Source organism: Chelonia mydas, chromosome 18, assembly GCF_015237465.2.
Source record: "Chelonia mydas isolate rCheMyd1 chromosome 18, rCheMyd1.pri.v2, whole genome shotgun sequence".
NCBI classification, from domain to species: Eukaryota; Metazoa; Chordata; order Testudines; family Cheloniidae; genus Chelonia; species Chelonia mydas.
In genome coordinates, this window is record NC_051258.2 from 20497768 (window position 1) to 20514769 (window position 17002).

Genomic DNA, 17002 nt, shown 5'->3' on the forward strand with positions numbered 1-17002 from the left:
AAGTTTCATGCAAGATGGAAGCATCCAGCATTTTAAGAGGATAAATATTAATAATTATGGTTTTAATGTAGGGAAAAGAACTAGCCAAGTATTCATGAAAACATGCGTGACTGAGACATTACCAAAAAAAAAAATCCAATATATTCTGGCTAAATTTACCCGTTATAATTTAATCTTTATTTTTCTTTTCATCCTTAACAGGATTCCATTGGTGAACCTGTAAAAAAAAAAGGGTTACCAATACCTACCATTTCTGTTTACCAGTAGGAGACTCAAACAGCAGCACTCTATGTGCCAAATATATTTTTATAAAAATGAACACACCTGTAGGAAACTGCATTTTCAAAGCGCGCATTTATGGGAGAAGAGAAAAAAACGTGCAAGCAAAGAAGCCTATGAAGAAAGGGGAAGTTAAGACGAAATAAAGGAAAAGGACTGAACATCTGGAGTTTGGGATATGGACTGTGATTCTGAACCTGTGCCAATAATACCATTATGTGCCATGTACTGATCTGAAAGACTTCACAAGAAGCTGAAGCTAAGTGAATTACACATAGAAATATTAGAGAAAACCGGGGTGGGGAATCTCTTCTGATAGAGTCAGTATTTCTGGTTAATATACATATAGATATAAATATATATATATATATATACAAACACACACACACACACACACACACACACATATACACACACTTTTTGTACTGTAGCAATTTTTGAAAATCGTAAATATTCATTTTTTAAAAATTGTGTCATGGGTTACAAATCTGATTTCTTTAACATTCTTCGTGTGAACTAAATAAACTGATGTTTTCTACTTTGGCAGCTTGCCTTTAAAACACACACACACACACACACATACACACACACACATATATTTGAAATAAATTTCCACTAGTGAACAAATTGTTTGCCAGGCCCAATAAACCATTGGTTACAGAGGATTCCCTGAGAAGGCTCTGAAACTCTGTTAAAGTGACAGTTCTCTTATCCATTGTAGAGTTGCCAGGGTGTTGGCAAGACCCAGGAGGGATTATGTTAGACCTAAAGCAGAAGCGTGTGGCAGTGTTCATTTATATGATCAGTTGGTTCTGATAGTTCGGAAAAGAAAGAGAATGGTTAATAAATAGTATTTGGGGCTGTTTTGAAACAAAAGCAGAATTGAGATGTGTTTTGAATACAGTTAAAGTATGGATGCCTCTGGGCCAGATTGACAAAGACCATTCCAGTTACTGTGAAATTAAAAAAAAAAATCCCCAAATTTAAACCACACAGGTAAGGAATCAGTAGGAGATCCCATGAGCACGGCCCTCAGATCTTAGCCCAGAATTCAAGTAACGGCACTGCTATGAAATAGCAATGAGCTGGAAGAACATTCTGTGTTTGGAGGGTAAATTTAAAACCAGACTTCATTCCAAATGGCCCCAGTTGATACTATTTAAATGGCCCGGCTTCTGCTCCATGTAAACCATTGTGCCCTGGCCAAGATCGTCAACAATTATCTCGTGCTATTTTCTGTGTGGTAAAATCAACAGAGACAAATTTCCCCCTTCCATTCCTCAACCCCAGTCACTAGACACTGCATCTGTAAAGACACTAAAGTGATCAACTCTCCATTGCACTTTCTAGTTTATGGTAAGACATCTGAGGCTAAGATACACTGGACTGGACTGCTGAAAATCTGAAAGCAGAGTCTGAAGGCTGCATCGGCGCCTGTATCCATTCATTAGACAATAAATACTGAAGAAGGTTCACAGAAATGAACAGCTGAAACCAGCAGCAAGGGTTACGGTCACTTTAAACCAGGTATAGGTGTTATAGTGGTTGCCCAGGGAAATGGAGTGGAGAACTTTTTTTACCTTTTGGATTAATGTATCAAGAAGGAGCATAGAAAGAAACCCTGAAAACAACTCTTAAGTTTCCTCTGTTTTATAGTGCCCTGACCCCTGTTTGTATGTTTATGGTGTTGTATCTAGGGGCTGGCCAGGGACAAGTTTTAAACATTACTCAGTTTGTGGGAAAATGTAGGAGAAGGTTCCACTGTTGACACTTGTGTTTCGCTCATATCAATATCATCTTATCATGGCAAATTATGAATCACCATATTACACAAAGCCACTGCATTGATGATGGGTGAAGTAGTGTTTTACAATCCTTGTTCCCTCGTGGAGCTGCAGAGTACGTCCAAAAACAGGTGTGCAAATATTCATTCTGATTTTTAAATGCATTCACTATGACTGTGGCTCTGGGTATGCCTCTTCAGTGTTTGCTTTTTGTGAACTTGCTATTGATGGTGTTTTATTGCCATAAAGTGAATTTCTAAGTCAGAGGTGAGTGCTCTTGAAGACTGAATATCAGATTTCTGTGTGTGATTATTCATGCCAGAAAAGCCTGTAATCTCATCCTATCAGAGAAGAAAAACAATTCTGCGTGACTCCTTTGGCCAATAACAACTAACCAATGTTGGACCTGATCCAAAGCCAACTGAAGTCAGTGGTGTCCTTCTATTGACTTCCCTAGGCTTAGATTACGTCTGTAGCACGAATAGCAAATGCTGATAAAGAACTACCGGTACACAGCCAGTAAAAAAGACCTCAAATTATTTTGTATAATGAATAAAACTGAATGAATGTGTCAGTCTGCTCACAGAGATTCCGCCAGCAGAAAAGGTGAAGGCAAATTTCTTGTGATAAATTATGCTTTTGTTTAAGCAGCTCCAGTCTCTTTCTTTTTAATAACATATCACATGTCCGTTCTCGAGGTAGTCTTTTTTGCTAAGGGTAATAAACTGTTTTGAACTTGTTGACCTATGCACTAAAATTTGCTGTTTGAACCTTTGCAGTGGGATGGAGGTTCTGATAATTGGCAGGAGGGTAGCAGACGGAGCTGTGCTGGATAGCGAGATCAAACTCAAAGTTCAGTTTGGCTGTCATCTTTAAATATGAGGTATGGGAACAGCTCCACCCCACTAACAGCCGCTGATATCTATCCAGGGACTGCTTCTGCAGATTGAAAGGTGTCCTGCTGTGTGCACACTTCGACAAATAAGTAGGTGACTCTTCAAGATAGACTTTAGCAAACAGTTTTCAAAGGTTCCTCCTATCTCTAAAGTCTGCCTCCCTCCCATGCATGAAAGAGGGCATCTTCCATTTTACAAATGACTTATCAAACTCCCAAGGCTTGTAGCTATTTTTTTAGATAGTGGCATCTGACTCATTGTAGCTGAAGCATACAGCACAAATCGTTCATATGATCTGACATGTCTAAAATACCAAACTCTGCTCTAGTGATTCTGATGTAAACCTGGAGTAACCAATGAAATAAATGTCAATGGAGTTAGTTTACATCAAGGTAACTGAGAGCAGATTTTTTAACCCGAAGCCCCTAAATCCCCTTTCTAAACTGCTCTCTCAACAGTGGGATTATCCAGAGCTACATCTATATTTATACATTAGGTACTAGACTCAATTTTTCTGTGACATTCAACGTTTAATTATTTTAGAAGAGAGTGAAAACACTCCTCGTTATACCTAGGCAACGGTGCACATTGCACCTGTGAAACATTATAACTCATGCAGTCGCTTGTCTTTCTAGATTACTTTCTATCCATTTTTAAAGCACCTGTGTTTTTCTAATCCACTGCTGAGCTCTGGGAGGAAATCTTCCTCGCCCTGCTCCACCATAACATCTGTGGGCCTGACTCAAAGCCCTTTGAAGACATTGGAAGGACTCCCAGTGACTCTGATGGACTTTGATTCGTGCCCTAAATTCTTTTTCTCAGAAGACCCAGCCACTCTAGAGCCACTCTGGCAATATAGATGAGACGTATAACAGAATTTTGTCAGTGTGCACTATTATATTTTTCCACGTTAAATTTTATCTGCCATTGTGCTGCTCAACATTTAATTGTCTACATCCAGCTTAAGTTTATCACTGTCCTTCACAGGTTTTATAAAACAGCTAATCAGCAAACTTCATCAACTCGGCATCCATTTTCCCTGTGAATATTAACCCCCAAAGTAACCTAGTACTAACCTCTCTCCACTGCGTGCTGCAGCTGTACATTAGCAGTAGGTTTCATAGTGCACCTAATCAGTTTTTGTTCCATGACAAAACTTTTCTCCTGATACGATAGTCATTTATTGCCTGAGGGCCAGATTCTGATCCTCTTAAGTTGAGTAAATACCACTTGACTTCAATGAGGCTGCTCACAGTGAGGCACTGCTCAGTGTGAGTTAGGGGATCAGAAATGTTCCCCTTAATAATGTTTTACGGGTGACTTTAGCAAAATCTTTCAGAAAACACAAGTAAAATTGTGCTCCTGTGTGACATTATCTGCTATTTCAAACAACTCCAAGGCTAGGCAGACATGTTAGATTACACATACTTCCCCAAATACTCTGCTTTTGTGATTAGTTAGACTCTTCTTTTGTAGCAGGGTGAAGTTTGCTGATCTGTAATTCCAGGATCTCCCAGGGCTACTTTTAAAAGAACTTCACCCCTGAGCACCACTGAAGTCCCATGTATAGCCTATTAAGCAGGATTTAAGCGGTACACAGTTCTTGTTTCCTGTTCTCTATACGGGGGAGAATTTCACATGAAAGGGCTGAAGCGCCTTCAGCAACTTCCCTTGGAAATATAATGTGTGTGTATTCAGTGCTCTGCCTCCACCTCTCCAAAACATTACTGCCATCAGGGGCAGATACTGTCAGGCCCTTCTCCAGTCACCAGTGGAGTATTAACCCATGGCCACGTAACAGCTTGACTTCTACCTCCTAAATTCAAATGCACTGAGGTGCTATGCTCATCCAGTGCGACATCCCAGACATTATGATGCAAGCGCTATATTCACTATATTCACGGAGGAGAACATACGCTAGATTGCTTTAGTAGTGCAGAAAGCTTAATTAATAAGCATAACTGACTACCCTGTTTTGATGGATAATTCTACTAATCAGCATTATTATTTCTATATATATACGGGCCTTATCTCCTCTAGGTCACGCTGGTGTAAATCAGGAGTGACTCCATTGGTGTCAGTGGAGTTACACCAGTAAAGCACCTTTAAGTGAGATGAGACTGAGACCCCCCCACAGCATGCATTCCTCAGAGTCCCACCCCAGTCTGTCAGCATATCACAACTTCCACACAATGAGGGTTACGCCGTCCTCAGCACCCCCTAGGGCACTCAACGGACTGTAGAGGCACTAACCACAATTAGCGATATACCTAATAAGCAACACTTTTTTTAAAGCAAGCAGTTAAACCAAAACTTGCACGATTAATGTGATTTTGGGGTGATTACTTTGGTGCAATCTGTTGATTCAGTATATGGGGGCTTTTGTATTTTACCAGTGTAAACAGTGCAGCCCTCAAAAACTATCAAAACTCGCCAGCACAGAGTATATACATTTTCCTTCTTTGTTTTACTTATATGGCATTGACCCTCTTCCAACTCTGAAGACTGTGTTTTGTACCTTTACCCATTGATCTTCTATTTATTTGTATTTTTTGGCTGCACTGTGTAGTACTTGTGGGTATTCCAATGTAATCCTAATGGCAGTTTGACATCATAAAATATATTTCAAATCCCTTATTCCAAAATGTTTGAAGGATTGTTACGTATTTTTGCATCTGTGGTGTTAGAGTCTGAACTAGACTGCAGGAATATACTATAGTAGGGAATGGAGTGAACTTTGTATCCCATGTGAGATAAGCAGGAGGGGCCCAAACTCCCATGGGATAAGCATCCTCAAGAGAGAATACCTTGGACCTCAGGAGACTCAAGTATGATTTCAGATGGCAACTTCAGGAGCCTTCCATACACTCTGCAAAGGGACAGCTTTGGTCACTGTGAGACCAGACAGGGGCAAAACAGAAAACAAAACGACATGCACAAACTTCCCTTCTTTGTAAGGACCAACAGCACTTGCACTTTATCAAAAGAATATTGACATCCCTCTGTATGCTAAACAAACCAATAGAGGGACCAGCCAGCAGACCCACCGGCAGGAGACATAGAATTCAAAACTGCAAATACGATTCACCGTGCAGAATTCTAATGTCCTGGCCTTTTATATGTTCAAATAAAAAACAACAAATTAGGTTTAATTCATTCCTTGTATCTAATGGTAGCCAAAAAAAAAAAAAGTAGAATTATATGGTTGTGTGGAATAGATGCTTACCAATCCTTTTTCTGTTACATCAGAGAGAACAGATTCCCCCACACTCTGTATCTGATGATAAGAGTCTGTTTAGATTTACATTATGCCTTCAGCCAGATTTCGCCATGGGAATCTTACAACAGCAGCATGCCATCATCTTTCAGTGCATCCCCTTTCTGGTGAACACGTAGGTCACATCTGGGGCCGATGGTAAATGGCATAGTTCCATTGACTTCAGCTGTCACCAGTGGAACATCTGGCCCAAAATCCTTTAGCAGTGAAGAGCCAAATGCTTATGCCAGAGAATTACTTTCCTCGTGCATGTAGTTCCACCGAGTTTAATGGGATTTAATCCTGTGAGAAAACTTACTCGGGTGGATGTTGGTAGGATCAGGCCTAAGTAAGTATTTTGTATTACAATCAGAACCAAAATCCCTTTTCCAGCCAAACTGCACTCCATAGGGTGGTGTGATATCCTGTACATTAAAATAGAGCATGAAGACCCCGGACAGTTTAGTTTTATTTACATTTACTTGGGGCAATAGCTTTTTCCACTCACGGGCAACCAATGTCAGAGCAAGTCTCCTGCAAATATGCCTTATATTTCAAGGGAGATATTGCAACAGTGTTACGCTATGGAATATGGGGTATATATTTATTGTGAATAGATTAATAGATAATAAATGTCAATATGCAACCACATATAATACTAAGACTAGCGTTCCATCAGAGGGTTCTGCTTGACACAGCAAGGATGGGCTGCTTTTCAGCCGAACTCCATGACAGAGTTCTGTTGCGGCATATGTGGGATATATAATATCTATATGCAAACTTTAGAATGTTTCTTTCTGGAATTGTTTTCAGTTTACGTTCCGTGGGCTTGATTCTGCTAGGTTCTAAGCACTTACTGGACCCAGTTCAGAAAACTCCTTTCTCATGTGAATAGAGCTGATTTCAGTGGGAGCTGAGAGAGCTCAGCACCTGGTGGGAGCAGACCCCATGTTCCCAGAAAGTCATAATAGAGTACTACCAATGTGGTGTCACAATAGAAGTTTTAGGTGGACAGGAGGTTTTGAGAGGCAGCACTGCCTAGCTGAATGTGCTAGGGGTTGTCCTAATCTCCTGTCCTAATCTCAGCTCTTCCAGAGACTTACTGAGTGATTTGGGACAAGTCACTTAAACTCTCTCTGCTTCCTTTCCTTCACCTCTAATATGGGGATAACAACGCTTCCCAAATGTACCTGGCAAGGGTGTTGTGAGCATTAATTATCTGGTGTCTGTATTCTGTTTTGAACATGTTCAGCACAATATTCGTGCTAAGTATTATTATGTCCAATCAGTAGCACTGCATTGTCTGCTGGAATTCTCAGAGACCATAGCAACATTACCAATAAGATACCCATGGATTGCAGTGATATTCAGAGATTTGTATAACACAGGATACAGGTCGTAAGCCAGAAGTATGTGTCTCTCATTATATCATATTCCCTGAGTTTGTCATATCCTTAAAAATATACGTTTGATTTTTCATCTCAATGCATTGCAGATAATGCAGTTCAAACAAAGAACTGTGGTGTTTGTCATGCCAGACCATTTCAGTTCACCTCTTTCAGTTTCCATTCAGTTCATTTTATTTGACAAAGAATAAACAAATACACTACAACAATTAAGTTGCTATAGGATTCCAAAACTTGTCACAATCTACTCTCTCCTTAGTGCATATGACTGTCTCTCAGTAAAAGTAATAGGTGAGAGTCAGAGGGTTACATACACCAGGAAGCTGCCAGTCCTTTTGCCCTGAAGCTGAACCTGCAACATGAACTTACTCTAAGGTTCAGAATAGTTTGGTTCATTTTTTGTGCCAAATCCATATCAAGGCCTTTTCCTGCCAATTGTAACGCATGTGAGCTGGGACTGGCTGCATCAGGAGAAGCCTGAAGGACCAGAGCCTTCCTTTTTACTTGCTCAGAAAAAGCTCCCATTGACTTCAGTGGGGATTTTCCCCCAGTAAGGACCGAGCAAAAATTGAGGAAGAACTTCAGGTCTTGGGGCCTGTTCTAAAGTTCTCTGAAGTCAATGGGAGTCTTTAGATCAGGATTTTTGATCAGGCCCAAGGCCCTCTTATCTGCTGGTGTTATCTGGAAATAGAAGGCAACCCATGCTTGTATTTCCAGCCTTATTTCCACGCCAGACAGATTCAGACAAGCATCCGGTCTTTTGGCTGCCTATCCAGAACATTGCCAATTACTAGTGGGAGAACAATTAATTGCAAACTAAATATTTAATTGCAAACTAAATATTTTCAAAAGGTAGCAACTGGTGTTAGCACCACTTGGAAAGATGTGCATCTTTCAGCAGTGGTGAGATTTTGGGTAAATGCTGATGTGGTTTTATTGTCCTCCAGCCAAAGTGAAAAATAATTGTCTTCATTGAGCAGCATCTTTAAAAATATCCAGATATCTCCTTTTACCTTAAAAGGTGGCCATTTCTCCAACCACATCTTCCCGGTTGGCCAAATGGCTCAACCCCTCTGAAATATTATTTTAAAGATGTGTTTCAGTTTACTTCTTTCCCACTTGTTCTGATGGAGTGCAATGAAGCTAAAAGATTAGTCAAACAGTAAATATTCGACACATTATATATATAATTCACCCATGCCCTTCATATATAATGCAGTTGGAAATTTGATTCAACCAGGTATGAAATATGCAAGAGATTTGCAAACAAGTAAGAAATCCCTCCCCATTTTAAAAGCCCCATTAAGGTCCGGTTTATACTGCAGAAGTCACATGATGCTTCCCACTCACTCTTTTTTTCTTATTCGCAACATTTGTAGACACATACTTAATATGTGTGGAAAAAATATATCTTGCACAAAACATACACTAAGGGCACAGGTTTCTGATCAAGATTATTTTAGCTTCTGAGGGGTTTATTTTTTACTTTTATTTATTATTATTTTACATCTGGAATACCTCTTGTTATTTTTCTGCAAAAATTATATACCATATGTGGGTACACACCCACCCACCTACACACACTTACACACACGCACACACACACATACACTACAAACATGTATGTGAGTTTATCAGTCTTAACAGGTTTAAATCATTGTGTCAGTTCAATGTTGTACTATCCTTTTCTAGGCATATCATGGCCATATTACTAATAATAAATGACAATGGGTTTTCGGAGGGAGTCGAATGGCTGCGATTCCATACAGGTGAACTATTTTATCCGAGAGTGTTTTTTAATTTGTTTATGTATTTCAAAGCTATGTACTTGGAAAGCACTGTATATGCGACCCTATAACAATTTCCCTGTGTATATTTAGTACTCTGATGTTGCTATTAAAAAACAAGATGAGAAAAACAAGCAGTTTTGACTTTAGGTTCCTATGGTCACAATTCTTTAAATATTCACAGGAAAAACCTGTCTTCAAAGACGTTGCGAATAATTTGAGAGCCTACAGAAATGAACGACGAAGTAGCTGCTATTGTTTGCCTCACTGTACTTATGGTGGCAGTTTTATTCCCACAATCAAAAGTTAATATAGGAGAAAAGTAGCAAACCATTTTTAAGGAAATCATATTTTATTCAGAAAAGCAAAGTCAGAAAAAGGTTAGCAGTAAGAAAGGCCTGATTCACAGCCAGTGGAAACACTCCCATTATTCTCAATGCGCTTTGCATCCCTTAATGTTCTCCTGTATGTTTCAAAATATTATCAGTCATTTAGCCGGGGGGCGGGGGGGTGGGGGAGGGGGAAGGCGGTCAGGGATTAACAAAGACCAAGGGGAAAAGCATAGAGAGCACGCAATGCACCCACTGAAATCACAGAGGTTAGGCAGGCCCAGAGCCCATTGTTATATCCTTGGATTCTGATCTGATTCCGGATTGCCCAGAAAAGAGCCCCTGAATCCGTGGTGCTTTGCCCGCAGATGCAATATGTGTAATTTGAATGGAAGAAAACACCTGTCCCCGTCTCTGCAGCTTCGCCAATGGCTGCGAGCAGCCGGGAGTTCTCTCTGGCTAGATATCACGGGGCTGGAACGTCTTCCGAACAGCAGGCGTTCTGAGTTCTCTGTAGGCGCCGGATCTCGGTTACAGGTAGGCTTCTGGGAGCTTATACTGCACACTTTTGTTTTTTCGGCAACAGGCCCCAGCCCATCATGAATGCTGCCAACAGGCTGAGGCATAAAAGTCCTGTTAACTTGTTTTTTTTAACTCTAAACTAGAGATAGGCTGGACACAACCCTGCATCCTCAGTCCTCCAAGCTTTGGGAAATGTGCTCCAGGGTCTAGTTCTACAATGGGTCGCTGTTTCCCATCTGCATCCAGCTCCTGTGACATCTTGTACGGCATTACTGAATAGTAGGCTAAGGTTGTTAACTTGCGTCCAGTTCAGTCCCATTCCTGCTAGGCACGTTACCACATCACCACTGGGTATTACCAGCCCCAGGGCTCAATAGGACACTGAGCTTCTCTCTGGCCACCACGAGTGGACATGAGGCATATGGGCGGGGTGCTGTGGCTGGAGTTTGACCAGCCTCTCCCCAGGATCCCTCCTTTGTGTGGATCAGGATGGGACTTGAGCCTGCCAACCTGTGAGTCTGGCACTTCTCCGGTGAAACTCACCCCTGCCCCCAGGACAGCTAAGATCTATGTCTGTAAGGGGCCTGACTGGCTGGCTTTGAGAGGCTGATGGCTGGCACAATCTGCCTCTCTGGAACACATGGTCACACAGATGTACACAAGCGTCTGTGTGGGTGGCAATGCACACTTGGCTCAGCTCTGACTTGTGGCTCTCTCCGCAGTCTGAGGCGTCAGCAACCTTCCCACACAAAAGGCCGGGCCCTGTGCTCCCAGCCTTACTGGTGTGCACTAGTACGTACCTTCCTCTGCATGGATTCCAGGGCCACTGGCCTGGGCAGGACGGTACCCCTCAGCATCAGTCTTCTTCTTAGCTTATGTGCAACGTGCCTCAAGTAGCACGTGACCTGGATTCATCACCGAATTTGGTCCGCTGGTTGGATCATTAGCGTCCCTGGTCCAGGGTGCTGACAGGGAGCGTGACACGAACACTGATCCACGCCCCCGTCGGCATCAGTAAGGGAGACAGAATCTGGCCTTTCAAATGGGGAGTGCAAAGGGGCTGGTCAGGATCAGGGCCTGTTCCTGCTGGCTCTCGGCAGTGACACAGAGAGACATGGCCACTGCCTTGAAGAGCTCGCAGGCTAAGGAGGAGATTGGGGATGTGGCACAAGCCCTGTGCAGTGGTGCCACCTGAGGCATAGCCCAGGAAAGGAGCTGTCCCTTTGAGAACACAGTCCTTTCCTTGTTCCTAGGGGATAATATTTTGGTGCTGGCCTACACAAAGTTACCACACTCCCTGTGCTGCCAAAATATGTTGGTGTGAAAATGCCAGCTGATCCCTTCTGCCCCTCAACCCAGCTTCATTTGGGCACCCGGGCTGAGGAGAGTCTTACGGAAGGATGTGGAGGGGGACTTATTAAGAGTGGGCCTCCCTTCTGTAAGGGACAGCATGGGTGAAGGCTCCACGTGTTTATGAGGGGCAGAGGGGTGGAGGAAGCTGGCACCATTGGCAGAGCTGAGGGGTTGGGGCAATGTAGTCAGAGACAAGAACAGAGAGGAAGCGAGGGGCAGAAAGGCGGGGAAGAAGCCTCAGACTTGAAGCTCCACATTCATTTTATAAGAACATAAGAACGGCCATACTGAGTCAGACCAAGGGTCCATCTAGCCCAGTATCCTGTCTCTGACGGTGGCCAATGCCAAGTGCCCCAGAGGGAATGAAGAGAACAGGTAATCATGAAGTGATCCATTCCCTGTTGCCCATTTCATTCTATATTTACAGTTTAGAGTTCGTTCTAACCGGAACAGAAGCAAAAAGAAAGAAAAGAAGAAAAGGGCAGTTCATCCTGTCACAGGCCATCCCTCTCAAATATGGGGTAGGGCTGTGGGCCTGGATTGCCACAAGAGATTGACTAACAGACTGGCTGAGAATTGTCAGTCAAAAAGTTTTCCCGCCAAAAAAATGAGGTTTAATTTAAAAAAAATTCCACAGGAAATTGTCATTTTTGAATATTTTTCCTCTATTTCAATGGGAAATGAAGTAGAAGAGTTTGTTTTCATTCTGTTTAATGTCCAATTGAAATTTTTGTTTCATTTTGGTTTTCACAAACTGAAAAATTTTGGCAATTTCAAAAGGAGTTGAGGGAAGTTAAGGGAAAAAGGAAAATGGAAGGGAGAAAAAAAACCAAACCCTAGAAACAAGTTTTTCTATTGCAGCCAATGGTGAAAAAATGGGAGGAAACAAAAAATTGAAATTTAAAATATTTTTTATTTTAAGGGGGGAAAAAGAGAGAGAGAATTTCAGTTTGAAACAAAATGAAACAAACATTCCATTTAGTTTCATTTAAAAATTTTCCTGCAAAAAATTAAAATTTAAAATTTTGAATAAAATCATGTCTTTCAAAATTGTACAGGGAGTAAAAAAAATAAGTGTTTTGACCAGCTCTATTGACTTGCCTCTATAGGGAGTGCACACCCCATATTTGCATGTATACAGGGGCTCTTCTGTATGCTCATTGGATAGCTGCTCACTGACACCATAGGCACAAGGATTTGTATGTCAAAACCTGCTTGCACACAAGACTACCATCAGCAAGCTGGGACATGGGACTGGTGAACACAGCAAGCTGCATACACACATTTTGTGCCTGCATTTGAAAAGCTAAAGGCATAAGCCTGCATGATGCATCCTTTTACTTTGTGACTCTCTTTCTCTCGGAAGCAACCCAAAGTGTGGAATGGGCAGTGCCAGGCTTGGCAAAAGGTAAGACTGCAATTTCATTCTGTACCAGAATTATTAACAGCCTCATCAATTACAGCCGCACACTGCATCCTGCAGCAGCCTGAGGACTGCAGTAATTTATGCATCTCCCCTCGTGAATGGTTTCTTTCTGCTCACGCTGAATATCTGTAGTTTACACAATGCCATACAAATTGTCTTGTCTTGTTTTCCCAGCAGTTTTTACTTTCTTTCAGAGTTGTGCATTCCTCAGATGAATGACCGAGAAATAACCTCCTATTCAAAAGGGGGAAAAAGAGCCTCATTAATCCCCAAAAGGCATAATGACCTCAGACAGATTGATGAATGAGGCTCATCACTGCCGTCAACAAACAGAAACAAACAGGCCCATTTTGGTCATTTTAACGAATTAAAACAAAAGCCAACAAAAAAGCCTGGACACAATCAAAATAAACTGATTTACTAACAAGCATGAGCTGAAGATGGTCTTTTTGCAGTGCACCTTCGGGAAACGGTCCAATTCTTACAGTCATGTCAGACCTCATAAAGCCTGGAATGTGCTGACATTCCCTGAAAGGGAGAGTTCTCAAATTGCTTCAGTTAGAGGCAGAAAAGATCTATCAAGGCATTTAGCCTCTCCCCATCTGGCTAATCAGGACTGTCCCTACAAAATGCTCTCTTGCACCCTGCCCCTCCCTGACACCCAGTGGGGCCAGTTGTGGCTCTATGAAAAACACCTGGAAATAATTCAACAGGGCACGTCCAGCAGTGGGAACTTAACGGTCCAAGCACCTGGGCAACAGCATAGGGAAGTGCTCACAGCACCCTGGGTACAGAGGGTCGTGGACAGGTTAAAGGAGATATTAAGGAGGATGACGTATGAGCAGTCCCGTGGAATGCATGGGGGCGGGAGGGTAGGCTTCTGCTAAGAACTTTGGGTTCAAATAACTTCAGGGGTCAATAATGTTTGCAGGAAAACGTCCACCCACGTTCAACACGGATGGTTCAGTAAATAGATCAATGTTTTGACCATGCACAGCCTTTCCTAGCAAATTCCAAGTCCTGGTCCCTGTTACTCTCCATGAAGCTGCAAGAGGACACCATAACTAGGGAGTCGAAAGCTGTTGCATGCGAGTGCAGTCCAGGCTACTCCTTATAAGTCCCTTTGCAATTACCATGGAGGAACTGTATGTGCTCTCTTGGCCGCACATTAACTAAGTATGTTGCAGAATTAAATTAGCTCATTTAATGGCAAAAGATAGGCCCGTTACAAAGTAAAAGCTAAGTGATAACATTTGAACCCGGGGATCTTGCACACAAAAGCTGAGCGCTGCTGCTTGAGTCAAGGACAGCTCTCTGCTTTCGGCCTGCAGTATTTCTACCCTCTGAATCTGAAATTAAAGCACCTCATAATGTGCTATCAGTTACATGATGCAAGCTCTTGTGGTGTCACCAGATCTTGATGCTTGAGCAATGCACTCGTAGTGCCTCAGATGTCCCCTGTCAGCATGACACTGAATTAAGTAAATCACAGCAAACAACATAGCTGTCCTGCCACTCAGGGGACGACACTAAAAGCATCACTGTAATCCAAGCGCATTGACAGTGTTCTCATGGGTTTCACCGGGGCTGTTTTTCAGCACATGTGCTGTTCAAACAAAGCTCCCATTGTTATGGCTGAGCCCATGCAATCCATCAGGTCTCCTTCCCCTTGTATAACATGGGACTCCATCACTCCATAGAGTCCTTTTGGGCGGGGTTAAAGTGCCTGAAACAGGGAAGCCATTTAAATTTCATAGGACAGTTATCAAGTTAATTGAACATCATTAAAGATGTTTTAAATAAACAGCTATGCAATAAGATAAGCATCTTTTCTATAACCGCTTAACCTAGATACATATTATACATAACAAGTGGATATTTATTGCAAGTTGATGTATATTTTACTGTTAAAGTGATATTTATTATATGCGAAGTGAGGTTGAAATGGATAATAATAATTGAGATTTGTGTTTTTCATTTCTTGCCTTTAGACTGAACCTATTTTGACTGTTTTGCAGCTGCACTCTGATTGGCTCATGCAATCTTTGTTTGCTCAGATCATTAAAACCCCAGCACACCAAGGGTCACAGCAAGACACCCCTGCTCCATCATGTTCCTGCCTCTTCGTGTTCCTGCTTCCTACAGTATCATTGCCCACCACATTTGGGTGACACCTGAGGAGACACCTATCGTTTGAGCATCCAGATGCCAAATCAGAGTCTGAGCATCCAAGGTAGTGCCAGGTGCCAGGGACAGTTCAGTAACCCACTCTGGGTTTCTCCTGATGCAGTCCCATCGCCAAGATGCTGAGGGAATTCCTCTGAGCTCCATGACTTCTTGGTTCATCATTATGTCGAGGTGAGGAACAAAATTCCCTTTTTAGCTGGAATGTCTGCAAACACAGCTACCTCTGTGGGATTAGAAAAGAGCTGCTCAAAGCCAGTGTGCTTTGAAAGGACAAACTGTCATAATGTAAACCCAGCATGTCTGGAGTGCGGAGCCCAGCCAGAAAGCAGGACTGCGTATGTGCAGAGAGCATATTTCCTAAACACAGCCGTGTGTAGAAGGTGTGTTGGATCCTGATTGTGCACTCTCCTGTTCAAAGACTCATCATCCTGGAAGGCAATTCTAAAGACAGTCAAACAACATCCCTAATCTATTGTGAAAACAAATGAATGCATCATGTGAGTCTTGGCTTTATTGTTCTCAGGATGCACAGTTGCAAGTCAGTTTCTATGGTTCAAGTCACACATTCAGATCAGTTGCTCTGAAGATTGTGACTGAACATGATCCTAGACCCTCCTTTTCGTCAGCTGTTTAATTTTTTTCCCTAGGAAGGCATCACTTATAGCTCACATGAAAGATAAATGAGAACTGCTGCATCCAGTTTTGGTGTCTGAGGGTGACCTAATTGAAGAATTAGAGTTTCTAAGAGCTTTTATGTCAGCCAAATATCTTACATATCTATGGCTGTCTCAAGCCAATGCACATACACAGTGGAACTGAAGAAACACTCAGGTCCCCCAAAAATTCAATTTTAAAATCAAAGGACTTAAGAACATGCTTTAGTGCTTTGGTGGAAGAGGGTTAAAGCCAGTACATAACAGGTAGCTGAGCCTGGACCACTACTAATCCACTAATCAACCCAGGAGTATGTGTGTTCATGTATTTCTACCCATCCTTGCACCAACAAGATATCCTTCCGGACACTGAAGCTTGTTTGCACAAGAAAAACAGCACCACACTGGAGCATGGCCGATCACCCTGCAATTTGGATTTCACAAGCATGTTCCCAATGAAAATTGTCCTTGTTATTTGCCCAGGTTCACTCTTTACCCATGATACAGGCACTGTCAAAGCACAGCGTGGCGTTGCGTGTCCCGGTAAGGATGGATCCTTGCAGCGCCAGGAGTGGCTATTCAGAGCTTGGTGTCAGTTTGCCCAAGGGATGGGAATCAAATGGCCGGGTAACTTCTGGATAAAAGCTTCTACTTTTTTTTTTTTTAAAGGCCACCTGCAAGTGCTATTCTGATTGATGATCTTTTTTTGCATCTGTATTTGCCTCTCAACTTTCCTTGCTTCGTATCTGCCTCCTGCACACTGCAGCCTGTGACAACACAGACTGAGTAACCAAACTAGAAAGGTTTCAGAGTAGCAGCCATGTTAGTCTGTATTCGCAAAAAGAAAAGGAGAAAGCTAGAAAGCTCCTGTATGCTCCACTGCAAGAAGAGCTATGCTAATGTCAGCCAATGATACAGATGCATTTGTTGACTTGACACTGCAATCCCACTAATTCCTTCCATCTGTTTTTTTTCCCCTGCTCTGGGGGGTTCTCCCTCTGAGAAGTGACCCATTTGCCTGCTGTGTTGCAATCTATAAACTCACCCACCATAAAGCCCCGTGATGAATGCTGTAGTAGAGCAGCAGCATGATTTAGCAGCATGGATGCAGTGAAGAGAGGATA

At 42.3% G+C, this 17002-nt stretch overlaps 1 protein-coding gene across 3 annotated transcripts in view; it reads left to right on the forward strand.

Moving 5' to 3' along the window:
- The window catches only part of AJAP1 (adherens junctions associated protein 1), a 113722-nt gene extending 105754 nt beyond the window's left edge, over positions 1-7968 (forward strand). For 2 of the 3 annotated variants that reach the window (XM_007070155.3, XM_043531826.1), the window contains exon 6: positions 202-269. Coding sequence is in view for 1 of the 3 variants with exons in the window: in XM_037881408.2 (XP_037737336.2) it covers positions 202-223 (22 nt within the window). In the remaining 2 variants the exon portion in view is untranslated. Of the gene's footprint in view, positions 1-201 lie in introns of all 3 variants that reach the window. The other variant, XM_037881408.2, reaches the window with a different exon arrangement.
- The last annotated feature ends 9034 nt before the right edge of the window (positions 7969-17002 follow it).